This window comes from Melopsittacus undulatus, chromosome 1 (assembly GCF_012275295.1).
Source record: "Melopsittacus undulatus isolate bMelUnd1 chromosome 1, bMelUnd1.mat.Z, whole genome shotgun sequence".
Classification (NCBI taxonomy): Eukaryota; Metazoa; Chordata; class Aves; order Psittaciformes; family Psittaculidae; genus Melopsittacus; species Melopsittacus undulatus.
The window spans coordinates 8,733,947-8,748,575 of record NC_047527.1 but is presented as its reverse complement, the minus strand read 5'-3'; the positions used below and the strand labels follow the sequence as shown (position 1 = coordinate 8,748,575).

The 14,629-nt window shown below is 39.3% G+C and overlaps 2 protein-coding genes across 2 annotated transcripts in view; both read right to left on the bottom strand.

Annotated features, from left to right (window-relative positions):
- Positions 1–1,056, bottom strand: part of DNAAF11 (dynein axonemal assembly factor 11) — a 31,147-nt gene extending 30,091 nt beyond the window's left edge. Inside the window, exon 1 of the mRNA XM_031044412.2 lies at positions 1,014–1,056. Within this exon, the coding sequence (XP_030900272.2) occupies positions 1,014–1,023 (10 nt within the window). The 5' untranslated portion in view covers positions 1,024–1,056. The remainder of the gene's footprint in view (positions 1–1,013) is intronic.
- A 7,282-nt stretch (positions 1,057–8,338) lies between these two features.
- Positions 8,339–14,138, bottom strand: TMEM71 (transmembrane protein 71). The gene is made up of 8 exons (XM_034067349.1): positions 14,093–14,138; positions 12,589–12,646; positions 11,321–11,533; positions 10,379–10,548; positions 9,736–9,924; positions 9,144–9,219; positions 8,594–8,643; positions 8,339–8,415 (listed from the first exon to the last, which is right to left on the bottom strand). Exons 1-8 carry the CDS (start codon positions 14,130–14,132, stop codon positions 8,339–8,341), a joined length of 873 nt encoding a protein of 290 aa, XP_033923240.1. The 5' UTR covers positions 14,133–14,138.
- Positions 14,139–14,629: the final 491 nt, after the last annotated feature.

The following is a 14,629-nucleotide window of genomic DNA, read 5'->3' as shown; positions in this document are numbered from 1 at the left end:
TGGACCAGTGATCAGAGAGATCACAGCTACTCCCATGCTCCCATGAACACAAGAGGCAATGAGGGATGGCATCAATCAACTGGAGAGAACCGATCTTGAAGCTCTAACAGCTGGATGTCCAAAAAAGTATTGTTTTACTCAAAAAGTAGCAGATACAAAGAAAAGCATTCAATAACTGGAAACAATAAACAGGCAGACAGCTGCAGGTGTATCAAGAAACAGCGGGGGAACCTGCATTTCAGAGAAGTATGCACACTTTTAAGGCTCAGATTCATGTCGTGCTGTTGTGGAGAAGAAGCCATTCACCTTCAGGCACTGCCTGCTCCAAGCAGACATCTGCCAGCTTCATGCAGAGGGAAGGGAGCTCCTTTCCAAAGCACTATTTTACCCAGCAAGGGACTGGCTGTCCAATGACCGTACACAATCTAAATAGATTGCAGGGAAAATAGCAGAGGAATGGAATTCCTCAGTGGCTTTTTTTCTCCTGATATGCATGAGCACTCAGTCTCATCTCAGTCATACTGCTTTAGCTCTAAAAGATTATGGATTCATAAGTAACAGTGTGGTGTATTTTAACACCACAGGGGTTTTTCATGTGTCTGCATTGGCTACTTTTACCTAAATAAAATAATCTGGCATTGGAAATGTATAGCTGCAGGGACAGGACAGCAGTGCCCAGGCATCAGCCACCCTGTGAAGCATCTCCCCACACACAGAGGGATCCCCACTTGAGCCACCCCACTGAGGGGCTGTTTCAGAGGCAAGAGCACGCCTGGGCTGTGCTTGGTGAAATAAAATGGGTCGTTGTTACCAGGGAGAAGGGAAAACGTAATGAAGGAAGGTGAGGAGAGCAAGTGAGGCCGCGGGAAAGAAGGGCTGCCAGGGGAGTACGGGGTTGTCAGGGAAGGAGGCAAGCGTGGGATTAGGGAGCATGGTAGGCAGGGAGTGAGGCACGTCCTGGACAGGAGGAAAGGTCCCGTGAGGGGAGGAAAGCAGCTCTCGGTGACACTCACTCCGCACCATGGCCGCCTCTCAGCTTCCAGCCGCCGCCATTACAGGACGCCGCCTCGTTGCCATGGCGACGTGGCCGGGCGGTGCTGCTGTGGGGTCAGGCCCCGCCACCCGTCGGCTCCGCCGGGTCTGTGCTTTGTCTGTGCCCGCTGAGGTAAGGACGGCTTCGGTGCAGCGCTTGGACTGCTCCCGATCCCTTGAGCACTCATGGACGACATGCCTCCTTCCTCACTTAGCTGTGTTTATGACTCAGGGCTAAACTATGCAGGAAGTCAGAAAGGAGAGCTTTGAAGCAGCCATTAGTCCTAACCTGGTGGTCTAGAGCCCATGGGGCAAAGCCAGAAGCTGAAGTAGAATAATCGCCCTGGCTTCTTGTCCTTAAAACTGCGGGATCTTCAGGATGAGGTTTATAATCCATGACCTTTATTGTACTGGGACTAATGCCATAGTGACAAAGTGTAACATGCCACCGGTGAGCATGCAAGGTGTTGTGCTAAGACCCTTGGGTGCTCCACATCCAAGACTATCACTGTAATAAGGCTGTGCTGACTTGGTTCTAACTTCTGCTATCCTCAAGTCAAAGGCTAAGAGGCCTGCCTGGTTGTCTTGTTGCCCTTGAGACACACTGAGCTCCTGATCCCTGACACAGTTGCAGAAACAACGTCCTTTTTGAGCTTCATTTCTGCACACAGAAGTTCAGACAAACCCAGATGTTTTCAGTTTCAGCAGCGTTTTGGATTTTATACAGTCAGAAGAATTTTCTGTTGTAAAATGTGAAAGAATGGTAATTCCTAAATCCAGCACACACACACGTGCTTGCAGCATGAAGGCCTACGTGCCTTAAAATGTTTTATGTCTCAAAGTGTTTCATTCAACAAAATATTCTAAGCTGCACAACATCAACACAATATACACACACAAAATTTGGTGTAATTTGCACTTATGGTGTTGTACAACTTCTTGGGAAAATTTTGCATTCATTCATTTTCAACTTAAACACAAATTTTATATTTGCATACACTGACCTTATTGTGTTCATTATTTTCATGCAGTTGTTCTTCAGTCACATTATGACTAAGAGCTTTAAGCAGCACAAGCTCAAGTTCTTGGCATGAAGCAATGTACATTACGGAGGTAAAGAGCCACATCACAGTCAGGAGGATGGAGTGACAAAGAAGAAAAAGGGTACCACCTGGCATGCCCTCCCTGAAGGAATTCACTGCACCACTTTAATACATTGCAAGTTTATTTGTTAAATGTGTAAAACAATGCAATATAAAATATATTTGTCATGACAAAAATAAGCTTTATAGCATTATTATTACAGTGCATCAGAAGTATTTTCAGTATGTGTTCACTTCATCGGTACATACTCATATAAGGTGCTAAAGACTCAGCAAATTGATATTGGAGGATAAACCTCAGCTCTTAAACTGCTTCAGGTCAGAGTCTTGTCTCATAGAAATTAACTGACTAATACACACTCAGAATCTGAACCTATGTCTTTCTATCTATTTCCTATTAAATAATAATTATAGGTTTTGCTGTTGTTATTATTATTATTACTACTACTATTACATTTTATGGTAGTAATAATTACTTTGTAATAAAACAAGGCTTTCATATTCACACCAAAGTGCCAATAAATCTTCTCCCAAAGAGCACATAACCTACAGGGCAGGACATAAACTGACAGATAACAAATTAATTGAAATATATGCAATTACTAATAATAATCTTCATTATTAACAACACCCTCAAACACAGGAAGAACTCAAACAGAAACAACTTTACTGCTATGTAAATACCAAGGATAAGGGGGAAAAAAGCAGCATCAGAAAACATAAAAATGTAATAATATGAAATGAAAAATTAAGTACCACTTTTGCTCAGTGTATATTAAAAGGTACAAAGAGGTTTACAAAACACTGCAGCTGATTCACAAAAAAATATATCAAAGAGTAGATTCTGCAGAGCTGGACTAAATACATGTATTCTGTACCTGTGTGGTTTATTTCCTATTATTTAAATTGAAAATGTTAATCTTTGTATGGTTTGACTTCTATGAGTAATGCCTTCAGGATAAATACAAAGCAGACTTGCTCAGAGATTAGGAACATTATAAGCTTAGGGATGCCATAAAAGTTATCACCGTGCTTGCTGCTGCTTCCTACAACAGGAAGATTCCTGCTCTAAAGCACTATGTGACATATACTCAAGAATGACCCTGAAATTCAGCTGAACACAGCAAGTAATAAGAGAGTATAAGACAAAGTGTAATGACAAAAAATAGTAGTTACAAACAGTAAGAGTTAATGCACGGGGGGTTATAAACCTTGAAATTCTTTGTTGTTTCTAGTTTTCTAAATAACATGCTATATTAAAGTGGAGTAGGAGCTTAATCACTGAGGACGGAAACAAAATTCTAGTTGTTTCCTCTGTAGATGCATCAGTTATCATTAATCAACAATGGGTTTGCTTTGCTGCAATTACATTTCACAATTATCCAAGCCTTGGTACTCTGGTTAACACAAGCTGCAAATGGTAATTACCTCTGAAAGTCTAGATTTAAACATTTAAGTTAGAAAATGTTGCCTTCAATTTTTCACCAGACAGACCCTAGTTTCAATTTTTTCATCCAACATGACTGAAGACATTATTATGCCTCTTTTCAGACAGACAATACAAGGCTTGCTTTTATGTCCATTGGAATATATGGAAGGGAACTGCCAAAGCCAACCAGGCTGGTAACTGAATAAAACTTTGTTAATTCAACGTTAATGTACAGAGGAAATGGTTCACAAGCATCTTATTTTTAACCTTTGAACTCCAATTGCCAAATTGTCCCAGAACTTCCCTCTCTCTGGATCAGAACAATTCTAATTTACAGTTTATATTTATCCATAGACAGATTATAACAATTCATTTTAGAGCAAACTTTTGGCAAGTGGAATCAGTTTTTTCTCCACTAGCTTTCAGTGAACTAGTTTACGGTGAATTCAGGCTTTTCTACTTTTCAGCATAATCACCTTGATGATTGCAGAGTAATTTCAGTCTTAGAAATTTCAGTATGGCATTTAATTTTCCATCTTATTCTTCTAGGAGATTATTTATACACTAAAAATCTTTATAATCCTTTAGTTTTAAAAGTGCATTAAGTAATGGACCTATTACAAGTACCAATAAAATAAGTAATAAAATATGTATACATATTAAACAATGAAATATACTCTCAGTTGTCTCCATAAAGTAAATAAAGAAGCAGAATTATTTAATAGTAACAAAATTATTTAAGAGCATTAACTGCAAGTAAATATGAGGATAAGTATTATAACTACTATTTTAGTGACATAATACATCAGTTTTATGAAGAAGAATATTTTATCATCACCATTTATTGAAACTATAAAACCTGCTCTTGTTACACCAAATGGTCTGTCTTCACATAAAGTCAATTTAATGCACTGGGAAAAAGTAAATTACTACACAACGTTGGTGATTTGGGTGAAATTTCCCTTTTTGAGATCTTGTTGAGCTACTGATGCTATCTTCAAAACATAACCAGCATATATTCACTCTTTGAAAGAGAAATGTGCATTTTAACTTAATTTCAAGTCCCCTTTTTCCTTATGGCATGATTTGTTCAGATTTTCAATGCTAGAAAAACAGTTGTAACGTGCTTGAGTTTGGCTTAACACAGAGCTGGTCGGACAGTGGTGTTTCTTCCAGCAAAACCTTTCATTTGTGCACTTTTACTGCAGAGTTTTCTCCATTATGCCTGCCAGCCTGATTGTACCCTATGGGCACACCTAACCCTTCCAAGGCAGCATTTCGCATCTGATTTACCAGCTGGGGCTGTACTAGCATGGCTTTTAGCACAGCAGGGGACAAGTAGACTAGAAGCAGCACTAGTTAAAGAATGATTTGGTGAGCAATAGTATCCTCAGGCATTATCATCATTTTGTTGTGCTGTCCCAGCTAAACTGTCATAGAGGGAGGTATTTCAAGAAGCAGATTATTAGAAGCTTGGAGCCACAAGATAACAGTTCTTGGTTACCCACAGGTTCTATGTGCAATTTAGTCTGCTGTAGCAAAGATCCAAGCTGAAAATTAGAGCTCAGTATTTCCAAAGTACATACCTTCAGATCTCATATTTTTGTACATGAATCCAGGTAATTCAGATTAGTCATTGCTTCTCCATATTCTGATTCCTAGTTTTATGATGAGTGCTTTCCTTCTAATATTTCTTCCTCTTTTTTTCTTTTCTTAATGCTCAGCATAAGGGCCAAAAGGCAGTGCACATGCATGACATAATAAAGCTTCTGAAATACATTGCCACGCATACTCAGCCACTATCCAAATCTATTATCATTGACAGTACGTTGTTATGAGGAATTCATACAGAAAGTATGGGAAGACATCAACTTTTATAAAAATAACAAATGGATTACAAAGCACTTTTTACCATCAATTTGTTATCCAAAGTCTTGCAGGACCCCCATGCCTGCAAAAGACTTTGTTGACATAAGAGCAATTGTTTCGCATGACTGCTTTCAAATAGCCACTAAGAAATTAAGGCCTCACTCACACTTTGAGCAGAATGAAAGTAAAAACAAAGCTAAAATTAACTGTATTTTGAAGGAAGAACGCTAACAATTCTGCTATTTTTTCCCACAGGAACATGTGTAACGATGGCCATAAGGAGGTGTTCAGTAGTTTGATGCTGAAGAGCTGAGGAAAATAAATTTGAGGAGGAGGAAAAATGAAAACTGTTAATGAACTCATTTCAAAATATATATAAGTAACTACTCTGCTTTTAGGTTTTTATGAAAAGCAAGAGACAAGCGTGTTTTGAAATGCTGGAGATCCTGTCTCTCAGTAACCTGTGCCAGTCTGTATTTAGTTTACTCCTGCTAGGCAACAAAACCCAAATTCTCTTTTCCATCCAGTAGTACCTGCTTCAGTTAATATTGGTACTGGCTTTCAAAATCAGAGTCAGCCCTCACATAAACAGTTCCACTGACTTTAAGAAGTGCCATATCTGGTGTCCACTGCTCGGCAGACTGGGTGAGTAAGATGTATATTTCATTGTAGGCTTTAGTAAGTCTGCAAAGGGACCCAATGCTGCTTATCATTTGTTGTGATTTTGGTCTCAGGATGAACGTCCTCCTTCTGAGAGCAGACTGTAAAGTTTCTGAGGTTGTGTCTGCAGCTGTGCAGATGCCTTTAGATCTCAAAAGCTGAACTGCACTCAACAGCAAATTGAAGAACAAGGCTGTTTTATCCACACTCTAAGGAACAAAAACCTGGGCACAGCTCCATTTAGCTCCCTCCTTTCATTTTTATCTTTTCAAAATAAAGAGATAAGTGAAATAACAGAGCCAAGATGGGGATAGCCAGCTCCAAGTACAAATAAATCAGCACTCTTGTTTTAAAGGTTCTGAGTTGCACCAAGATTTAAAAATGCATGATAATAAGTGGAGGAGAAAGGTGAGGTTTGGCTGACAAAAAATAAGGAAAAGAAGAATCTGTAAGTGTTTTCTAGATATTCTGGGCTGTTACAGGTTGATGCTGCTTTATTCCTTCAGTGGAATGGTACCAAGTCAGAGCAGTACAGCACCTGGCACTATGGTTTAAACTTGGAAAAAGGAAGACTTGCTTTGCCTGTTACTAAAAAACATGTTTCCTCTGGCTGAAGCACAGCAGTTGTTTAACAGCTTACACTATTTAGCAACTGTTGTCAAACAATAACAAATATTTCATCCAAATAAAATGAAAAAGGAGTTTTAGACAGCAAAGTGGAGTCATTTGCAGTGGAAACTGGCAAGTGTCCTGCAGCTAAACCTTCTGTTAATGAGAAGTCCAAGGAAACTTCCTGGCATGCTCGAACCTCGTTTCATAGCAGGGGTCTTGAACCTCATTTCATAGTAGGGGTCACCCCCAAAAGTGTGGAATTCTTCCTAAATTTAAACATATACTCACCAATTATTCTTTTCTTCCAATTATTTTCTGTGGGGAAAATAAAAAAAAAAAAAGCATACATTTTTGATGTCCCAATTTAAACCACAGTTTGTTATAACAAGGATTTATGTAGGTTCCAGTTTGCCAAAGTTAGTTAAGCTGTAGGACTACTTGTCTGAGCAGGTAACTTCTCACTTTTGATGAGCAGAAAAGAGGTACTTTGTACACCAGTGACTGAAAAGCTCTCAAGAGTGTATTTGTTTCCCTTTTGTGAAGAGCAGCTTTGTTTATGACTCAGGGCTAAACTATTCAGGAAATCAGGAAACAGAACTTTTGAGCATGCATTTGCAACACTCTAGTCCTAACCTGTTGGCCTTGGTTTTACTGGGACTAATGACATAGCGACAAAGTGTAGCATACCACCCTTGAATAACCAGGGTGTTATAAGATCATGGATGCTCCAAATCCAAGACTATCATTGTAATGAGGCTCCCCGAGCTGCGCCGTCTTGTTTCTAACTTCCACTATCCTCAATTCAAAGACTAAGAGGTCTGCCAGATTGTCTTGTTGCCCTTGGGATACACTGAACTCCTGAACCCTGACACAGTTGCAGAAACAATGTCCTTTTTGAGCTTCACTTTCACCACATAAAAATTCAGATAAGCCCAAATGTTTTTAGTTTCAGCAGAATTTTAGATTTTACACAGTCCAGAAGAATTTTCTGCAGCATAAAGAGTGAAAGAATGGTAATTCATAAATCCAGCACGTCCACACACATGCTTTCAGCATGGAGGCCTGTGTATGATCTTGCCCTAAGGATATAATGTAGACCATCTAAACATCTAAGACCTTTTCTACAGAAGGATTTAGAAATCACAGCTCTGTTCAAACCTTGGAAATAAAGAGTCTGAAACAACAACAGCAGCACCTTTATTCAACTGATCAGATTGATTTACTACTTCTCTCTAAGACATTTATCAGACCACAGTATGTGCCAAAGGCAAAGCTCTGTCCTGAAGCTAATGAAAGACTGGGGTAGCGGGGCCAAGTCATATCAATTCTGTAGTCCCTGGAAAGTGGTGATGGGGCTGTCTTTGCATCTTCATGCTATGGCATATTAGGTTTACCTTCCTTTTCTGCTATGAAATGGGTGGAATTTATTGCACATTATGAAAAGGCAGTTTTTCAGAATAAACAGAAAATTTATATATATATAAATCAGTAATAGAAAAGCCATATCCTCCAACAGTAACTTCAGATGATGCCTTCTATCTTTTGATATGGAAACAACAAAATTATTCTCTCCTTCCTCTTCTTAAGATAAGATTTCTAAATTCCTCTAGTCATCACATGACACTGGAGCCACTTACCAAAACTTAGTTGTTTTGAAAGATGTGTCAAGACTGAAGAACGATGACACAGCAGCATCTTTGGACAAAAGAACTGTGAAATTCAAATGCAAAATCTAATTATAGAAGCCTACATCCTGTCCCCATATGCCCACATACAGCTCTTATTAGCACCAATAAGAGCCATTGATACACAGCCAAGGATAGCTTTTGGTCCTCAGATGTGACTTAGTAAAATATTGTGTGTTGAATAAAAGGAAGTCTGTACTTACAAACTAAAATTATCAGCAGCAAAGTGGCAGAGAGTCCTCCCAGAAAATATCTAAGAACATAACAATACCCATCAAGGTTAGAAAGAAACAAGGGATGCATATTGGGTTAATAGAGTTGAAGCCTGGGTGGGAGGAGGAGAGAAGGTTCTTGTGGATGAACCCTCTGAACTCTGGTAGATGAACTACAATGTAAGACTTTAAATTACGTAAGCTTTTGAGGATAATGTCCTAGAAGAAAAGACATCAGGGTTCCCAGACTGACCCATACTGGTCAACTAGAAAGACATAGATCAATTCTGATTCTTCTCAGCCTTTCAAAACCCCTCATCCAAGCTCACTTGACAAAATAGTTTCCATGTCTGCCTATGTATTTTTTATTTTTGTACATATCTGTATAGCTGAGAGTTTTGCCTGCATCTACTATAATATGAAAATATATTTTCATAATAAGGTATATTTAACTTTGAAAATGTGGCCCTTGATTTATCATTTATCCAGCAGTTAAAATACAGTAAGCATTAATACCAGAAACAAAGGACATAAAAGTTACCTTGTACATATTGAAATGATTAAACACGTGACCAGTGCGACCATCTGAGACAGGACACTTTGCACTGTCCTGGATTCTAAAACAAAAGCCAAGAAAATAAACCTCATGAGTCTTCAAGGAAGTAAATGTATGACAGGAGATGTTTGCAAGGACCTTCAGCCTGTGAGACCAGTCTCTTCAGTTTCGTTTTAAGAGAATTTGCCTAGAGTGATTCAAAGCAGAAACCTAATTTTCATGCTCTGGGTGTCTCTCAAGAGTCTTTTTCCCCCACAGCCATAGAGACACTGAGCCCTGCACACTCTCAGAAAACAAGACTTCCTGAATAATTGCCTGTTTCAGTTGTTCTTCCCATGCCCTTTCCTCCATTTTCCTCTTCACCCCCCCTTTTTTTTCCATTTATCACTGAAAATAGGAGAGGAAAAGATGTGGGCAGAGGGGGATGAACAGTAAGTGCCATTTTTTTTTTAATCAGTCATTTTAAATGTGTGTTTCAGGAAATAAATTCTATTCTTCAAGGGAAGCATGTCAATATTTTAATGCATTTATAGTTCACTCTAAAAATAAGACTTATCAGAATAAGAAGGTAACAGACCTGCATTTCTCCAAGTCTCTTCATTTGCATTTATCCTAAATGGAGAGCTAGATTTTGATACACAGAATGGTTTCTCAGGCTGAGGAAGCTTGTTATCTTTGCTGAAAGAGGATCCATTAGGTGCTGGGGTTTGTCTTTGTGGCACATGGTTGTCATAGCTGCTATATTCAGAAGAAAAGTCTGAATCTCCTACAAAAAGTGCAAATATAAATGAGATTGCACAAAGGAAGAGCTTTGAGACTTGTGTTAATGAATTGGTTTTGGGGAAGGTTAATTATTTAAACACAGAGAGGTTTCCAAATTGTTCAGGGTAGGGAATGGGATGGTTCAATGTATGCAGCTGAAAATATGGAAAGACAAAACTGAATAAACCATCATATATTAATAACACCAGTATAAACATCACTGGTGATGACTTTGGATTCAAATTCAGTCTAAAAATGTCTTTTTGGCATCAAGGTCTTTGTGGACTTTTTCTTAATGCCAGACAATTCACCAGTTACAGTTCTGTCTTTCATCTAACCTTTACCTGCACATCTTGGCCGACAACCCCTGCAAAACCTATAGAAAGAGATTCCCAAGTCCCACTAAATATAGACTGTAACATTGTAGCTTGGTTACTCTGTGCCTGGTCAGGGCTTACCAACATCACTCTGACTGGCTTCTAGATCATTGCATTTATCAGGCCAAGGATCATCTAAATGGGAGGAATCCACTTTGCTGGGGACAGTGCTGCTGAGCCAAGAAGTGGAGGCATTGAGACTGAACAAGCTGGCAAGAGAACGACGGATTTTCTTCCTTCGCCTGAATACACTTGAAAGAAAAGACCCATTGTCAAGGAATAGAGTTAATCATTGCTGTTGAGCAAGGAGAGAGCTCTAAAGCTTGCAGGACTGACATGAAAGAACCAGGTTCTGGGTGCTGTTCCCAGCTCTGTTCTTGGCTCTGGGTATGTCACCAAGAATGACTGCTGCACACTGCAGTACTGCCAAGGAATGTATTAGCAGCAATATATAGCAATATATCAAGCTGTTGTGATACTGGATACCGTGATAACAAATGATACTACAGTTACTGGGCTCTGATACTAATGTGAATGATCTGCTGTTATCCCTTTTGGTGCAGCCTGAATCTACTGTGCTTCAACTTTAGATACCTTCCCAAACTGATGCTCTTCTGAAATCAAGAGATTTTTCCATGAGGAAGAATTTCAAGTCCAGACCTTTTTATTTTTTACATACATGATATATATACACATATCTACTTTTTTCCTTATTACTTATCATGGTAACATCCTATTTGCTAAATGAGCTGTAGCTTTCCTTTTTCTCTGTTGGATGCAACTAGTTACAGCAACAACTGTGTACTGAAGAGTTTTTGGATAGCAAGATCAGACATGTCTGAAAATCAAGTTATCTCAATCCCTGCACTCTCTAAGCTAAATCAGTTGAGATGTTCCCATTAAGAAGCAATGCTGATATTATGCCAACTAAAGTATAGAAAGTCACACAGATACCTCTAGATAAGTACAGAGATGTGGAGGCAATTGCCAACATTGAGCAAAAACTGCATATAGTTCACTTACCGAACTAAATTCTCTTTGTACGTAACACTTGTCTGGGATGGTGTCAATGTTACGTTGCCCTCTTCATCAGACAGAAAACTGTCTTCTGTCCAAATGTAATACCCATTAGAAAGCAGTCGAGGGCTGCGGCGACATATGGAAAGGGATCCTGGTGGAGTATTTGTGGAACAATATTCATAAGCAGGGTCATCGTCCAAAAAGGCACAAGCATAACTGAAAAGGAGAAATAAACTCTCTAATTTAGTGAATGTCTAGACAGAGCAAACCCGTGATTTAATAGTAATGAATTTACATTACCAACTGATGGGGGTTGGTAATGACGCAGATTTAGAATATGTGGCTATAATGTTATTACTTTTGGACCTAGGGAGTTTCAGACAGCTAGAGTGTGCCTGCATCACACTTTCCAGAGCTTCTGATTACCAGAGGGCTTCATGCCAGGTGTAGCATTTCACATGAGTGTGGAGCCAGCTTGAATGCAGATGTGCATGATGCATTTCTGTGGCAGTGCTCTTGGCCAAGGAGTCCTGCCAGATGCACACCTACCTGGTGTCGATGGAGGTATTCCAGTATTTTCCTTCTCTGCATGGCACAAGCCTGAGTGCCTCCAAACCAGGCAGGATTTATTTGCTTTTTATAACCTAGCCATACTTACTAAAGACTTAAAGATAAATGACTTCATTCTCACAAACCTAGAATATCATGCAGCTAGATCAACATGGAATAAAGTCTACCCATGGTGATAACTTCATCCAGCACTGAAATACACTTGATTTTGAGGTGAAATATAGCACAGAAAAATATACTATGTGGTATTTAAAATAGGAGTAGTGACAAAAGAGAAAGAATCTAAATGCTGTGGACATTTTATTTAGCTCAAGAAAACTGAATTTATGGTTAGTCCTTTCTCCTTGACGCCTTTGAGCTCCAAGGAGCCACACAGTGACATCCTTGGAAAGAAAGTCAGACACTGGATAGATTCAGTGGCTAACATGGGTTTCAGTAGCATGTTTCACTATCCCATATGGCACGTCACTGAGCAATACCATAATTTCAGTGGAGAGAAAAGCAGGTGGAACAGAAATACTCCAAAACCTTGTAAATGCAAAGCCAGTGCTTCCAATCTCCACAGCAGTAGTTGTGAACTTTCGTTTAAAGCAGTAATTAAATGAACAGGAGCACTACAATTCTGAGTGCCCCCAAAGGGATTTTACAAAATCACCAATGAAATAAAAATTAAATGAAACAAGTAAAATTTTCCTAAATACCTTGGAAAAACACGTTGTGAGAGGCTGTGTCTATGTTCTCCATTAAACTCTGTCGAACCTGTGGAGGCAAAGGGCAAATAAGAAGGAGTGTTTATCATATCTACTGACAGCTGAAACAGTTGACAGGTCTTCACTGACAGGTACCTTGTGCATATAAAAAGAGATCATAATAGAAGCTAATAAAAGAAAAGGGAAAGATTAAAGGAGATAAAACAAGCGAAAGAGTCGTGGAAAAACATAGTGTTTGTAGGAAACTCATCTACATACACAATCAGAGCCAGTCTTAATCAGATACTTGTACTCTGCACAGCTCACAACCTTGAGAGAAATGATTATAGCCACAAACGTAATAGCTGCAGTAATTTTAATGGTGTTAGGGTCAAAACCAGAACATGTACTGACAATAGATACAGAGTAGAATAGAAGGACCACCATAACCATTATAATATATTTTTCAGATTAAAATGGCAGACATCAGACAACAGGCACAAGAATAAAAACAGTGACAAAGGTTTGGTAATAATATTGTGACAGGAGAATCAGGAAATAGGATTTGTCTGGATTACCATGGCTCAAGTCTGCAAAGTGCTGCCAGATGTTCAGCATCTGACAGAATCAGTCTTATAAAATATGAACAATGGCTATCCATAGGGAAAACTTATATGTTATACATGGAAAGACAAAAGGTGTGATCTTTCCCTATGTTATCTTGCCTCTTCTGTATCATTAGAGCACCATGTTTGAAACACCATCAGTAAATGACCATCGTGCACCTATGAGAGGAGATGGGTGCAAGAGAATTCATTTTTTTTATGTTCAGTTATGAACAGAGGCAAATAAAGGACATGAAAGTCAGTGTTTCCACTTTGGAAATCTTGTTTATACTCATTTGGAGCTCAGGTGTAAGCCACAACCTGGATGTGAAGGCTAACTGAGCCCTGGGACCAGGCAGCGTCACCAAAGAAGGGGTGTAAAACCTTCCAGTCCTATTACCCTACTCCCATAGAAACTGTTTCTCCTACACTTTGAAAAATGCCAACTAAAAAAATTACCATAAGAAAACTCTGCTCTAACCCTTGCAAAAACAACTTGAGGAGATAAGGGGAAGAAACTTAGTGGAGGTGTAAAGAGATAAGTAACATGGGTCAGAATGCCACACAGCAAGTTATACAAGAAGCGAGAGTCTTGGTGTGTTTCAGGGACTGACATGTTATAGAACTATATTTTTCCATACACAATTAGCTCTGAGACCTAATTCAAGGTCTCATTTTAGGCAGAATCATGATTCTTAATTGTGAAAAAAATATCCTCAGAACCAAGAAATTAATCCAAACTTGAAAAGAAAATACAGGAAGAACTCAACAGGTGGTTTGCAGATCTGTATATGAACTAAACCCATCAAAATCCTAAATCTTATCAGCCAAACAAGACACCCCCACCCGCCCCCCCCAACAGGTTTGGGTCCTTTTTAATTAAAAGCTCTGACAAATGTGCACAAATTTACTTGTTCTTGGTGTTGATGCAACATGTGACATTCCATACATCTTGAAAAGGACTGCTTCACACACCATGGGATAACGAGTAATACAGATTATCTGTAAAAGAGTTTAAAAAGAAACAGAAGTGTGGTTTATTTTTAATTGTTTGAAAATGAGGGTGCCTAAGATAGTATCATCAATATATATCACATTATTAGCAGGTTGAAGGAGGTGATCCTGCCCCTCTACTCTGCCCTCGTGAGACCTCACCCAGAGTATTGTGTGTAGTTCTGTTGTCCCCAACATAAAATGAACATGGAACTGTTAGAACAAGTCCAGAGGAGGCCACGAGGATGATCAGGGGACTGGAGCACCTCCTGTATGAAGACAGGCTGAGCAAGTTGGGGCTGTTCATCCTGGAGAAGAGAAGGCTGCATGGAGACCTCATAGCAGCCTTCCAGTACCTGAAGGGGCCTACAGGGATACTGGTGAGAGACTATTCATTAGGGACTGTAGTGACAGGACAAGGGGTAACGGATTCAAAGTTAAACAGGGGAAGTTTA

Coding starts and splice junctions, on each gene's coding strand:
- TMEM71 (XM_034067349.1), bottom strand. CDS start 14,132: ATGTATGGAATGTCACATGTTGCATCAACACCAAGAACAA. Junction 12,647..14,092: donor TGCATCAACACCAAGAACAA/GTAAATTTGTGC, acceptor TTGCCTCCACAG/GTTCGACAGAGTTTAATGGA. Junction 9,925..10,378: donor AGCCAGTCAGAGTGATGTTG/GTAAGCCCTGAC, acceptor CACTTTTTGTAG/GAGATTCAGACTTTTCTTCT.